Below are 14,120 nucleotides of genomic sequence, written 5' to 3'. Positions count from 1 at the left end.
CCCCGCGTCGGGCTCTGGGCTGATGGCTCGGAGCCTGGAGCCTGTTTCCGGTTCTGTGTCTCCCTCTCTCTCTGCCCCTTCCCCGTTCATGCTCTGTCTCTCTCTGTCCCAAAAATAAATAAAAAATAAAAAATAAAAAACATTGAAAAACAAATTTTCAGCTTAATTTGATGTAGGTTGGTAGCAAGATAGAGTCAAAGATAGAATAGACTTTCTTTTTAAACACAAATCAAACATTCCCAGAAATTGGCCATGGACATGGATACAAAGGAAATCTCACCTAAATTCAAAAACCACATCATATGGGTCACCTTTGCTGCCTATGGTGGGAAAAAAATTAGAAATGACAAGCAAAATACCTCTATTATTAAGCTTCTTTTCTATTATTTAAATTTTAAAATCATACTTTCAGATAACTCTTGAGTTGTTTGAAATTAAAATTGAAACAGAAGAAATTTGAATAAAGGAAATTAAAACTGAAATTTAATGCTATTTAGAAATAAATAACAAAGGCTATAGTGTATGCCCCAATCTTTAGGATAGGGCGACAATAACACAGGATAATTTACAGTAATAAGTACACTGTACCAAAAACAACAAAAATGTAAAATAAATGAATCTTTTGTCAATTCAAGAAGATATAGAAAGAACAACACAGTAACATTTAGGAAAAAGAGTTAAAATAAGCATAAAACCGGGGTGAGGGGGTGGGAAGAAGAACTGGAGATTAAATGCATGGGTAGAGGGGTACCTGGGTGGCTCAGTTGGTTAAGCTTCCAACTCTTGATTTCAGCTTAGGTCATGATCTTGGAGTTTGTGGGATCAAGCCCCATATTGAACTCCCTACTGACAGTGCAGAGCTTGCTTGGGATCCTCTCTCCCTCTCTCTCTGCCCCTTCCCCTGCTCATGCTCTCTCTTTCTCAAAATAAGTAAATAAACATTAAAAATAATAATAAAATAAAAGCATGCGTAGAGATGATAAATGATATCAAAAGCTGGGATATACTGAGATGTACCTGCCAAACCAATCTATGTTATTTTCCAATCTATAAATTAGACTAAAATAAAATAGTTTCCAGTTTTTGATTAAAAGACAAAATTAGCCACACAATGTTCTTTGAGAGTAAATATGCTTTGAAAATACGCTTTTGAAAATGACCCAGATTCCTGATCTGAAATTTATCTGTGTGGTTAATAGAGTTAACTTCTAAACATGTTTCCTAATTTACAAAATGGGGATAGTGAGAATTTGCAGACCGTATGTCATTTAAGGTTCATGTAAGTTATTATATGAACAGCACTTAAAATAGGGCCCAGCTAAGAGTAAGCCCTCAGTCAGCGTTAGTGTGATTTTATTAATAATTAAGGAGAGTTGTCCAACTTGGTTTATAAAGTCCCTTTATTCTTCTTTGGGCACAGTTGAATATAGTGAATCTTCGATAAACTTTTAATGTTTATTTTATTTTTGAGAGAGAGAGACAGAGCATGAGCGGTGGAGGGCAGAGAGAGGGGGAGACACCGAACCTGAAGCAGGCTCTAGGTTCTGAGCTGTTAGCACAGAGCCTGACGCGGGGCTCGAAGTCACAAACCGTGAGATGACCTGAGCCGAAGTCAGACACTTAACCGACTGAGCCACCCACGCGCCCCTCTTCAATAAACTTATGCTGAATTTTAAAGTGTATCTCCACCAGAAAGCAGGCAGGTTCTGCAGGAGGAGAGAGAGAATACCCCAAAGAGGCCTTGTTCAAATGGATTAGCAGTGCGAGAAGACACCAAGTTGTAGGGTGCAGCTCTGTGATAATTCAGCCGATAGATGTTGATGTATATGGGTTTGCTGGTTTGTCTTATTAATTAAAAGATAAACCATGAAGAGAAATAGGTGTTAGCTCAGGGCACACTCCCCTTACATCTTTCCAAAAATGTTCCTGCCTGATGGCACTCGAACTAATGGCCAGTGTCCCCAGCATAATAGCTATCCATGTCACTGTTGACCTTGCCTATTAAAAACAGACATCTCGGGGCGCCTGGGTGGCGCAGTCGGTTAAGCGTCCGACTTCAGCCAGGTCACGATCTCGCAGTCTGTGAGTTCGAGCCCCGCGTCAGGCTCTGGGCTGATGGCTCGGAGCCTGGAGCCTGTTTCCAATTCTGTGTGTCTCCCTCTCTCTCTGCCCCTCCCCCGTTCATGCTCTGTCTCTCTCTGTCCCAAAAATAAATAAAAAACGTTGAAAAAAAAAAAAAACAGACATCTCATATTTCCATGCTCACCTCTTTTCCTGGGTCCTAACCATGTTTGAATCCAGACTCTGCATCGAGAGTCTGTTAGAGAGTGTTAGCCTAATGCGTGAAAATAAATAAGTCCCTTGACAGGGAAGAAAGGGTTGTCTCTGTATTTTATTTGCCCCATGTCTAATGTGAGTCTCAAATAGACTTGCAGCATTGGAAAATGAAGGGCTTTGCAAATTATACTTGACATCAAGTTATAGCTTCAGCCTGCCTACTTTGTACCACATACTGTGACAGCCACGGCCTCTTAGGTGTTTCTGTCCCTAGTGCAGTCCAGTGCTGCTCCTGGGGCTGGAGAACCTTGGCTGGCAGCTGGGCATGGAAATTAGGAATCTTTGTGAGAGCTGTGCAGGCTTCCCAGAACCTTGTGATGAATGACATGGATTAAATCCATAGTTTATAGTCCTAAAACCCTATACAATTATCAATCAAAAGCGAATTCATGTTCTTTTTTAAATGAAAAAATGACACAGGAAGCTCCATGAAGAGGGACTTTTTCAGACAAATATAGACAGAAGAAAACACCCCACACTGTGTCTGTCTACAGGAAATGTACAGTGCCCTGCGGGTATGGGGGATGGATAAGGAATGCTTTAAGGATTTTGTTGGACTTGATTTAGCCCAAGGATCAGTAATTGCTTTCTGTATAGGACCAGAGGGTAAATATTTTTGGCGTTGAGGGCTGTGGTGTCTCTTGCAACCACACAATTCTGCCATTGTGGCCTGAAAGGACCATTGATGATAAGGAAGCCAGTGGGCGTGGAGTGTGACAGTAATACTTTATTTACACACCCTGAAACTTGAATTTCATATTTTTACATGTGCAAAGTCTGCTTCTTCTTTGAGTCTATTTAACCATTTAAAATATAAAACCATCCTTTGCATTGAGCCAACACAAAAATGGGCAGTGAACTGGATTTGGCTGTAATTCCCTGAAGCCCCTGGCTGAGCCTACTGTTTTCCCCGTCTGGGTAATTGTGGAGCCTCCTCGCTTCCCATGCAGCTGGTGGCTCTTACTAACATTCCAGGAGACGGTTCTGTATATCAGAGCTCAGCAAAAGTGCTGTCTGGGCCTATGGCAGCAGCATTGCCTGAGGCTTATTGGAAATGCAGAACCTGGGACGCCCATCTCAGATCAACTGACTCAGAATCACTGAGAGTGGGACCTAGCACTCTGTTTTAACAAGGTTTCCGGTGATTCTGATGCTCATTGCAGTTTTAGAAGCACTGCCCTAGACCACACCTGGAAAACTGCTGATTTAGGAACATTAAATGCCACCTGGAGAGTATCAGAACAGCTCATTCTGTCTTTCACTCAACAAATCAATTAACATGAATTGAACACCTACTAGGGGCCAGACCCTTTACCAAACACTGGTGATTTGAGATAATTAATAGGATACTGTTAGACCCTTAATAGAATGGGAGATTATCTTACATCAGAGCCCCAGGGAACAGTTTTGAGTGGCTCTGCTTCTAATTTCTTCACTTAACTAAGCGGGCTTTGCTGGCTGGGACCACACTAGTAGCTCCAGCAACACACAGGAGGGAGGTCCAATGTGCTAACATGATGAAATGTTCCATGCCGCCTAGATAACAAATGCCATTTCACTGTTAACATCCTTTCAGCTGGTGAAATTGCTGTTCATCAGTGTCTGTATGCCTCTTCAGGTGTTATCTCCTAGAAGGTTAATATGCTTGGGTTTGTGGTTTGTGGGGAGAATTTATCAAACACTAGCATTAAATACCCCAACAGAGGGTTTGGAGGTGTTCTTCATGCCTACTCTCCCTCTCTTCTTATTAGGAGAGTGGACATTGCTCTTTTAGCTTGGAAATACTGTGCATTTGAGATCTGTCAGATTCATTAGCCCTCCTCCCAAATCACAGGCATCCCCCACATGTTAGGGCAGGACTAAGGTGTGGGAGTTCCTGGGGAGACCGTAGAAATGACAGAAACAAAGGTATCCACCACATGGCTTCTCTGCCTTCACCCCAACTGCCCGTCAGCCAGGTCCTTATCGGCTGCCGTCAGCTTGGTCCCAGGGGACCCTACAGCTGTTTTTCAGGTGTTGAGAATAGCAACTTGAGAGGAGATTGCCAAGGAAACCCACAAGACATTAGTGCGTGTGTGTATGAGAGAGACAGAGACAGGGAGCCTAAGAGAGCATCACCAGCAAATAAACCTGGAAGAGAGAACTAGCAATAGTACTACACGTCAGAAAGCACGGGACCAGCCTTCTAATAAACTAACCTATTAGGAGGAAAAGTCAGTTGCTTGCTTGGACTGAAGCAAGATGTTTCCCCGAGGAGCCCAACAGCAAAATACAAAGATGAAGAGCTGGGCCCACGTGGCAATCCTGAGAGGTGCTGCTTTGAGACCGGAGGCTCCGGCACTTTGCTGGTTTCCCTGGTTTCAGTGTCTGCAGGTGCTTGGCGCCCCAGCAACATGCCTCCTGCCCAGCTGTTTCAAAGGAAAGCTAATTAACACACATTAGAATTGTTCCACTCTTAGCAAAGTGTATAGGCTTATCCTGAATGAGTGAGGCTTTCTGAATATTAAGCCCCCACGTCCTTACAAACAATGTTGATCAAAACTTTCTATAATATATTCCTCTCAAAAAGCCTATGAAACTGGTATCATGTGCCCTGTTGAAAAAACTGAGGCTCAGAGACAGTGATAGATTTGCCCAGAGTCACCCAGCAACCGAGTATCAGAGCCAACAGTCTATCTAAGCTCTTGGCTACTACACTAGGCTACGGCCCGCAGTCTACTCAACATTTCTACTGATGCACCATTTTACTCTAGAGGGTAGATCCCAGTCACTCAGAAGAACATGGAATCTTGTTTCTGCTTGTTTCAAGGTTCAGAAGTGGTTTAGTGTAAATTCCTTTCCAGTTTGTGTTTGCTAGATCCATAATTTCTAAAGTGGAGACCCGTGTTTAAGTAAAACACAAAGCATTTAAAGCTCTATATCATATCATGAGTACATATTCTGGTGACCAGAATTGGTGTTCAAAAATTAACAGGCTCGGGGCACTTGAGTGGCTCAGTCACTTAAGCCTCCGACTCTTGATTTTGGCTCAGGTCATGATCTCACAGTTCGTGGGATCGAGACTCATGTTGGGCTTGCTGCTTGGGATTCTCTCTCCCTCTCTCTCTGCCCTTCCCCTGCTTGCACTTTCTCTCCCTCCCTCAAAATAAATAAACATTAAAAAAAAATTAGCAGGGGGCCCCTGGGTGGCTCAGTCTGTTGAGCGTCCGACTTCGGCTCAGGTCATGATCTCACAGTTCGTAGGTTCGAGCCCCGCATCAGGCTCTGTGCTGACCGCTTGCTCAGAGCCTGGAGCCTGCTTCAGATTCTGTGTCTCCTACTCTCTCTGCCCCTGCCCCGCTCACGCTTTGTTTCACTCTGTTTCTCAAAAATAAATAAATGTAAAAAAAAATTTTTTTTAATTAAAAAAAAAAATTAGCAGTCTTATGGTATGATGCCCTGTTGAAATTTTAAATGGCTGCCCATAGAACCAACCTAATATAAGCTTACTACCTTTTTTAAAATGCTGGTAAGTAAAATGTAGCCCTGAAGCTTTTTTCCTTATGTTTTACTGTGATCCCACATTTGATGCTTTACCCAAGAACCACTGGCTACAAAAGAACAGTGAAATCTATTATTTACAAAGAAGATTCACTTTAAGACTCCTCCTATCAGGAATCTTGAATAGTCTGAGTTACTTCACAAAAGTAATACATGTGGCAGAGTCTAATAATATGTATTAAATTAAGATCCCAGAGGAATCCACTTTAGCTGTTGAGAAAACAGTATAGCATTGAGCCTAGGAGATGGGGTCATTGAGGGCCTGCCTCTGTGAACCTGATTATGTTGATGAAGAGTTTTTGTTCTACTTTTGCCAAAAAAAAAAAAAAAAAAAAAAAAATGCTTCTCGTACAAATAATAATAACAATAATAATTACTATAATACTTAAACATTGCTTCAAGGCCCTAAATCTAAATTCCTTTCCCATCTTCAGTTTTTAATAGAAGAAAAAAACCCAGATGTGTTTTTCAGTTAGGAAATCATGCTCCTATGCAATATTTTTATTCCATTTAAAGTCTCTTTAGGCCTTCATTAGTTAGTGTAACATCAGCTGCTATAACAAAACAAAATCCTTACATTTTCAATAGTGTAGCACAATCAAAGTACACTGTCATTTCATATGAAGGTTTAGGTCTTGGTGGTTAACTGTCAACTTTCCTCCATGCAGGGATTCTAAGGGTCCAAATTCTTGCTGTCTCATAGCCTGGACATCCTCTAGGGTCCTGTTTTTTCTTTTTTCTTTTCTTTTCTTTTCTTCTCAACGTTTTTTATTTATTTTTGGGACAGAGAGAGACAGAGCATGAACGGGGGAGGGACAGAGAGAGAGGGAGACACAGAATCGGAAACAGGCTCCAGGCCCCGAGCCATCAGCCCAGAGCCTGACGCGGGGCTCGAACTCACAGACCGCGAGATCGCGACCTGGCCGAAGTCGGACGCTTAACCGACTGCGCCACCCAGGCGCCCCTTTTCTTTTCTTTTCTTTTCTTCTTTCTTTCCTTCTTTCTTTCTTTTTTTCTTTCTTTCTTTCTTGGCAGAGAGGGAAAGAGAGGGCATAGGAGGAATGCCTGTTTTTTTTTAAGTTTATTTATTTATTTTTGAGACAGAAAAAGAGAGCAAGCAGGGGGAGGACAGAGAGAGGGAGACAGAGAATCCCAAGCAGGCTTGCCCTGTCAGTGCTGAGCCCAATGAGGGGCTCAAACTCACAAACTGTGAAATCACGACCTGAGCTGAAACCAAGAGTTGGATGCTTAACCAACTGAGCCACTGAGGCACCCCAGGAATGCCTGTTTCTGAATTGCCTTAGCCTGGCAGGGATGCACATCATTTCCACTGTAACTCATAAACCACCTCTAGCCACATGGACCACCTCCTTGCAATAGGAACTGGAAATGTAATTCCCAACTGGGCAGCCATTTCCCTAAAACAACACTCTACAATGGAAGAGGGAGGAAAAATTCCAGTGCACACTTAGCCATCTCAGCCACAAAACAAGAGCCCATGCCTTCTATAATTTCACTACTCACAGAGAAGGTTTTATCATATCAAATATTTATCCTCTTGAACCCTTCCTTAGGCTCTTTATCCCATTACCTCTGATGGCCTTTGCTGGGGACATGACTTCCTCAGGGAAACCTGCTATGACCCATGGGCACCCATGGTATATCCCCAAATATAATCAGTTTCACACTAAGTAATTTAATTTCCTTATTTTACTCCCATCTTTCTAATTAGGCTGTTGCTCTGTGATAGCAATGAATTTACCTGTCTCATTCATCAATATCTTTAGTGCCTAACACTGCCCTGGCATATTATAGGTACTCAGTAAGTATTTGAAAAAGAAGGAAAGACAGGATAAAGAAAGACGGGAAAAAGGAAGAGGGAGAGGGTGCTGGTTGGCTCTGGAGGGAGCTCAGTGTGGCTACCTGTAATTTGCATCATATGGGATTTCAAGAGTGTAACCATAAAATGGGCTGGTCACATTTCAGGGATAAGGATCCAACCCTTTTTGGAAAAATAGTTCTGCATAGTCAATAAGCCTTCTTGGCAAACTCTGATAACAACTGCAAGAGACTAAAGATTTTCAGCCTGTAGCTCCTTGCTGGAGGAGGAAAAAATTATCTGTCATTCAGGATTCCTTTAGCTGGCCTAAGAATTAAATGGATTTGAGACCGATTAACAGGAGAAAATAAAATTTAATTATGTATGTATGGGGGATCCATGTAGACATGAGTTCCAAAGACAGTCAGTCAAAATGAGGTATATATGTCACCCTGAACTAAGGAGAAGGGCATAGGGATCTGGGACTTAAAAGGAAAGGGAGAAATTTGCAGGAAGATAAAAAAAAAAAAAAAAGAGTAAATGTTTGCTGGGCCATACAGAAACAAATGGCATAGGGACGAATTTTATCAGACTTCGCTAAATCCTTCTTGGTCTACCACCCCTAGTTCTTGTTATACTGTAGTTATCTATGGTGATAACTCCTTTCCAGGAGGAGGTCCTCTATCTAAATTCTTGTAGGCAGTTAGGGACAGAGTCAAATTTCTTCCTGAGTCTTTTGGGCCTTGATTGTTTTCAGCTGGAAATAATCTGTATGCCAAAGTAACACATCTTCAGGTAGCCTCCCCTTAGCCCTATATTCTAAATGCTTCTAAATGCAATGGAATACTACTCAACATCAAAAAGTAACAAACTGTTAATACATGCTACAACATAATCTCAAAATAATTATGCTAAGTGAAAGAAATGAGGAAAAAAATACATACGGTATCATTCGTTTATATAAAATTCTAGGAATTGCAAACTGATTTATAGTAACAGAAAGCAAATTAGCAGTGTCTCAGCCCTGGAGTAAGGTGAGATTGAATGTGTGGGTAGGATTACAAAGAGCATGACAAAATTTTGCGGGGTGATGGATATATTTTCTTAATTGTGGTCATGGTTTCCTGGGTGTATACATATGTCAAAACTTTTCAAATTATATACTTCAAATATGTGGGATTTATTATATGTCAGTTATACCTCAATAAAGCTCTTAAAAATAAAATAAAAATAAAAAATAAATATGAGGTTAAAAGCATACTAACCCAGAACAGCATCCCTCCATATTGTCATTCCAAAATCTTGGGTGATTTGTGTCTTTTTTTTTTTTAATTTTTTTTAACGTTTATTTATTTTTGAGACAGAGAGAGATCAAGCATGAACGGGGGAGGGGCGGAGAGAGAGGGAGACACAAAATCGGAAGCAGGCTCCAGGCTCTGAGCCATCAGCCCAGAGCTCAACGCAGGGCTCGAACTCACAGACCGTGAGATCGTGACCTGAGTTGAAGTCGGACGCTTAACTGACTGAGCCACCCAGGCACCCCTGATTTGTGTCTTAAGAATGCTTCATAGTTATCTGATATCTTCGTAGATATCTGTCTACATTGTAAAGTTGGCAAGTATACATTCATAATGCACCCTTTGTTGAAACAGCAAAATTCTGTTGATCCTGGTCTGAGTATGGCTTCCACCTTTCAGAAGATGACTGAGTTATGGAGAAAGAGTGTGGGCTATTGAGATCTTCTCCTATTTCCACATACTACATGCGCTCATATAAACCCTTACATGTTCAAATCTGTTTCTTTCAGGTTTTGTGTCCAAACCTATCACTGACCCCCCAGCCCAAGCACCCAGCCACGTCCCCCCACCACCACTACCATGGCTGAAGACGCGGACATGCGCAATGAACTGGAGGAGATGCAGCGAAGGGCTGACCAGCTGGCTGATGAGGTGAGGGATGGGACACAGGAAAGGAACAAAAGATGGGGAACTGAGTAGTTTGACTTATTCAGGTTCAGGTGGAAAAGGCCTTCCAACATTTCAATTTAAAAAACAGTGGGGTATGACTTTGATATTCAATATACCTGATACCTCTGCAGACAGGAATGGTTTGATAAACCTACATACAAGTAATGACTTACCCTAAACTCCCAATTTCTAGAAATCTAGAGAAGTCAAGATCTTCTAAAAAAAACAATGTCTTCGGATATCTTATAGCTTACAGTGTGCTAGAGCTGGCCTAATTCTGAGAGGTGACTATTACATTTTCCAGAATTTTGCAAACTGGTACTAAAACTGAATTATATAAACTGACAATTAAATAGATTATATTAAAACCAAAATTAATAAATACTCAAAACTCATCACGTCCTAATTATTTTACTGTATTTTACTTCTATCTATGATTTCAAAGTTCTTGACTTGTGTTGTATCTATAGTGTAGGAATACCATGTAATGGTACGTTACTGTACATCTTCCCAAGTTCACCTTCAGTGACACCATGATATAGTTAAAAATCAGACAGATTAAGAGTATTTATATCCCAGGAATCTGCAGGCACTGCAAGTCAGGGCTGACTTACTGTTTTATTGTTTGTCTAGACTTACGAAAGTAGAGAAAATATATTAATAACCTTAAAAGTCTGCCTGTCTCTAGCCATTATTCTTCAATTAACACAAAAAAATGGAGGAAATCTTCCAGCATTCAAAAATTTTTGTTCTCGTCAGTAAAGAAGTCACCTGCATCAATGACAAACTAGTGAAGTTCCAACATGTCCTCATTGTTTCACTTTCCTTTTATTCATTAATGTAAATGAAAATATCAACCAACATTCCTGTTAGAGCTACACTTGTTCTTTGCACGCTTAGCATTGGACACAAGAGTTCTGCAAACCTTAACAGAAACTTTCTGGGAGAATCAATTGGCTATATGGAATGATTTGTAAACTTAATGCTCTCCATCCCTTATATCAGAAAAATAGTAAATTTAAATACATATATACATATTCATATATGTTTTCCAGAGAGCTGTCTGTTTAGCATTTACTAGCATACCATTGCTTACAGCCATTTATTTCAAAAAGCAGCCTCCTGACAGCTCTTCCAGGAGAGTTAACATTCTTCACATTTCTGCAGAATCTTGTCCAAAATAAGTTTGTCACTTAAAAGCAAAGCCTTGAGAAATCACCCTGGTTGCTGGAGTCTAGTTGTTAGTTTCAAAAGAACTGAGAAAAAAGCGACAACGCTGTGCCCGAGGGACCAGTGCTGACTTCAGATTTTCCGTCTCACTTTGTCTTATCTAAGGATGAAGATAATTATTATAGCTGTCTCCTATAGGCTAGTTATTTCAAACATGCTTGATTTTTTTTCACCCTAAGGCGACAGCTTAATTTGTATTGATAAGAACTTCCAATTGTGTTTCTAGGAGCTTTATGAGAAACTTGATGTTAGATTCATCTCAATTCATGAAAAATTATGTTTGTGTTTAAAATTCAATATTCCTGGTCCAGGGAGGCCAAATTAGTCGTCTGAGTATTTGAGATAATTTTTCATGCATCCTGCACATGCAAAATTATCTTTTCCAGATTACTTTGTCTTTGATATCAAGATCAGCTTCATATGGTTTTGATTTTAGAAGATCAGCTTTAATGTAATTGCTTTAGGGAATCTTATTATGTAGAAAGACTGATAGGAAAGAGATTGAAAATGTGTTTCAGTTATAAACTTAAAAGAATATGTGATAGTAACTCTTTGTGTTTCTCAAGTAAAGAGAATAGTTCTGGTTTTCCAAGACCTCTGGATTCTGCACTGATAATATTTATGCATTTTTTTTAAATCTCAGTCACTGGAAAGCACCCGTCGTATGCTGCAACTGGTTGAAGAGGTAAGGAGTGGCCGTATTTCAAGATAATGAATTCCTTTTGCTGGCATATTCTTTTCCTAGACCCTACTGCCTTTTCCTAGGCCATGATCCCATTGATTCCAGAGCTAATGAAGTCTACCAGGAAGCCACGTTAATGAGGGAGATGTCAGGCAGCCATTAAACTATCCCCTCTACCTCCCAGCCCTGGCTACCTTTATAGTCTGGGAAGTAGAGATGGATGGTATTTCCAAGTAAATGCTCCCAAGAAATCTTCATATAAGATTGAATCACTTTAAGCAAATATAAGGAATTATCTACATAAAAACTTCCCTTGTAATGACTTTGATGCCTCTAGGTCACATCTCATCTTGACATTCTGTTTTGACTTAACCACATATATATATATGACTTTTAAAAATATATATCCCAATAGATACAACATTTTCAGAAATTGTAATATTGAGAGTCAGGCACTAAAATTCATGAAATAATAGGAAAATTCTTTGATAAAAGGAATTTCAAGTCCACAACGCACATATAGAAGCTCTTTTATGTTCCTGACTCTGGATTAAACATCCATTTGCGAGGCATGGTTAATGAATCCCAAACTATTTTTAAATGGGTAAAATAGGACAGATAGCAATAATGGAATCAAAAGGGCACTTACAATAAACCTTGCTCTTTCCAATTTGGTAGAGCAGCAGTCAAACAGGAAGAATAAATGGATTAATTGAACTTGTCTATTGGGAGAGATGAAGTGGAAAAAGAATGGGATGGGCTATATTTATCTGAACTGAATAAAACAAGCCTAATAGTTTTTATTCAGTGAAATGCTGTTTTAGCTATGCTTTGAAACTGCTTATCAATTCATGTGTGGTTATCATTTTTCGAGATCTTCCGTGTTCTCAAGGAGAATGATTAAATGAGCCTATTTGCCTCATGCTACTGTAAATTGCTTATGCAATGACATGAAAGGAAAGAAAGATCAATTTTATAAGGCTAAAAGGAAGTTCAGCTGCCTCTCACACTACAGAAGCCAATGTCTTCCCTTATTTCTGCACTTTCAGCTTCTTACCCAGAAATGAAATACTGGCTACATGTGAATTGCCACAGGAGGAGTGGGGAGAAGGTAGTGCCGTGGGCGCCCCAGGACACTGAGGAAAGGGTGAGAGGTACACGTAATGAAATCGGTTATCACGAGAAATGAGAATTTGAGCCTGTAATGTAGCATAAATTGGCCCCTATAGGAAGGCAGGCCAACAAAGGAGCCCTCGGCATCACATGAAGCAGCTTTCCATCTCTAAAGGAAGAGAAATATTGTCTTTGCTCTACCCTGGGAACACAACTCATGCAGAAATACTTGAGGACCAAGAAGGAGGCAGATATTCTAAATCTAAGAGTGCTGGTGAGGCTTTCTAGAGTTAGCTTATTGTCCCTCAACCCATCATGAGAAGAAATGAATCACATTTTTGTGACATTCCCATGTGAGTTCTCATGTTGAAATGAAGCGAACCCACATGTCAGCTGACATTATTATGTTATATGTCTTTATGACCTTCAACCATAGTCTCCAGGTTCGTTTTTCATTTTTGTTTACGTGTATGCATGTGTCAAGTAAATTTCTAAAGTACCAGAACTGTTACCAATTTGCCCACGTATGCAAGTTGAAACACTGCTTAGAATGTGGGAAAATGGTGGAGCAAATGCATTAAAATGCATCACTTTGAACTGGCCCCTCACCCATTGGAGTCTTTGGGCCAACCAATATTTTTTTGCCTCTTCTTAACTTGCAAGTAGTGTCAGTCAGTCTTGAGAAAGAAGTGTCTGCTCTCATTTATTCTAACAGAGGGAGAGTCTCAAAAGCTCTACGGATTAAAGTAGGATACTTAAATCATACGTTTTTGTTTCTCTTAAGGTATTTCTTGATCAAGCATGAAGTTGCATCTTATAGCACCAGGGGTGAAACAGACAGAAGCTAGTCCCACCTCTATAAATGAGAGGAGGCTATTAGACTTTCTATCCTCGGGAAATTACGAGCAAGGCATTATTAGAGTAGACTGATTGCTCTTACTTCCTCCTGGGTTATTTTATATTGATGGTCAAACACCCCTTATGTCTAGGGCAATGGCTATTCAGATGATAGTCTGCTTTTCAATCAAAAAAGAAATTTTCTTTAAAGAGAATCAGCATTAAATATTCATCAAGGGCAGAAATCATTTGGCAAATACGAGCACTGAAATACCAGGATCTTCCCCATGATCCCAAAGTGCATCAGTGCTATCTAATTTGAATTGAGCTGAATTCTTATTGAAATTTAGTCTCAAAGACAGGAAAGGTCACTAAATTTGTAAAGTCTCCCTAAGGCAGACAACCCCACTTTCAGTTCAGTATATGACTTTGTGCCATCCCTCATAGACTTTAGGGTGTAACAGAGTGGCAGGTGTAGAATCTTACTTTTTAGTAGAAGCCATTATTGGCATTTCAAGGATAGTGTAAAGTTACACATAAGTCAATTGGGAAAGTTCAGAAAAGCTAGATACCATATACAGGTAAAAAGATTAGA

General features: G+C 40.2%; 1 protein-coding gene and 1 long non-coding RNA gene across 5 annotated transcripts in view; one reads left to right on the top strand and one right to left on the bottom strand.

The window, feature by feature from the left end:
- The window catches only part of SNAP25 (synaptosome associated protein 25), an 85,727-nt gene that overhangs the window by 46,194 nt on the left and 25,413 nt on the right, over positions 1–14,120 (top strand). For all 3 annotated transcript variants that reach the window (XM_060612056.3, XM_060612052.3, XM_060612044.3), the window contains 2 exons: positions 9,504–9,645; positions 11,537–11,578. In XM_060612056.3, the coding sequence (XP_060468039.1) occupies positions 9,574–9,645; positions 11,537–11,578 (114 nt within the window). In that variant the 5' untranslated portion in view covers positions 9,504–9,573. The remainder of the gene's footprint in view (positions 1–9,503; positions 9,646–11,536; positions 11,579–14,120) is intronic.
- LOC132665255 (uncharacterized) overlaps positions 1–14,120 on the bottom strand; it is a 45,924-nt gene that overhangs the window by 18,371 nt on the left and 13,433 nt on the right. Inside the window, exon 3 of one of the 2 annotated variants that reach the window (XR_009604030.1) lies at positions 4,536–4,737. The exons of the other annotated variant lie outside the window; for it this stretch is intronic. This is a non-coding gene — a long non-coding RNA (uncharacterized LOC132665255). The remainder of the gene's footprint in view (positions 1–4,535; positions 4,738–14,120) is intronic. 2 annotated transcript variants of the gene reach the window in all.

The sequence above is a fragment of the Panthera onca genome, chromosome A3 (assembly GCF_046562875.1).
Source record: "Panthera onca isolate mPanOnc1 chromosome A3, mPanOnc1 haplotype 2, whole genome shotgun sequence".
Taxonomy (NCBI): domain Eukaryota; kingdom Metazoa; phylum Chordata; class Mammalia; order Carnivora; family Felidae; genus Panthera; species Panthera onca.
Note: the sequence above shows the minus strand (reverse complement) of the source record. Positions and strands in the feature narration are given on the sequence as shown.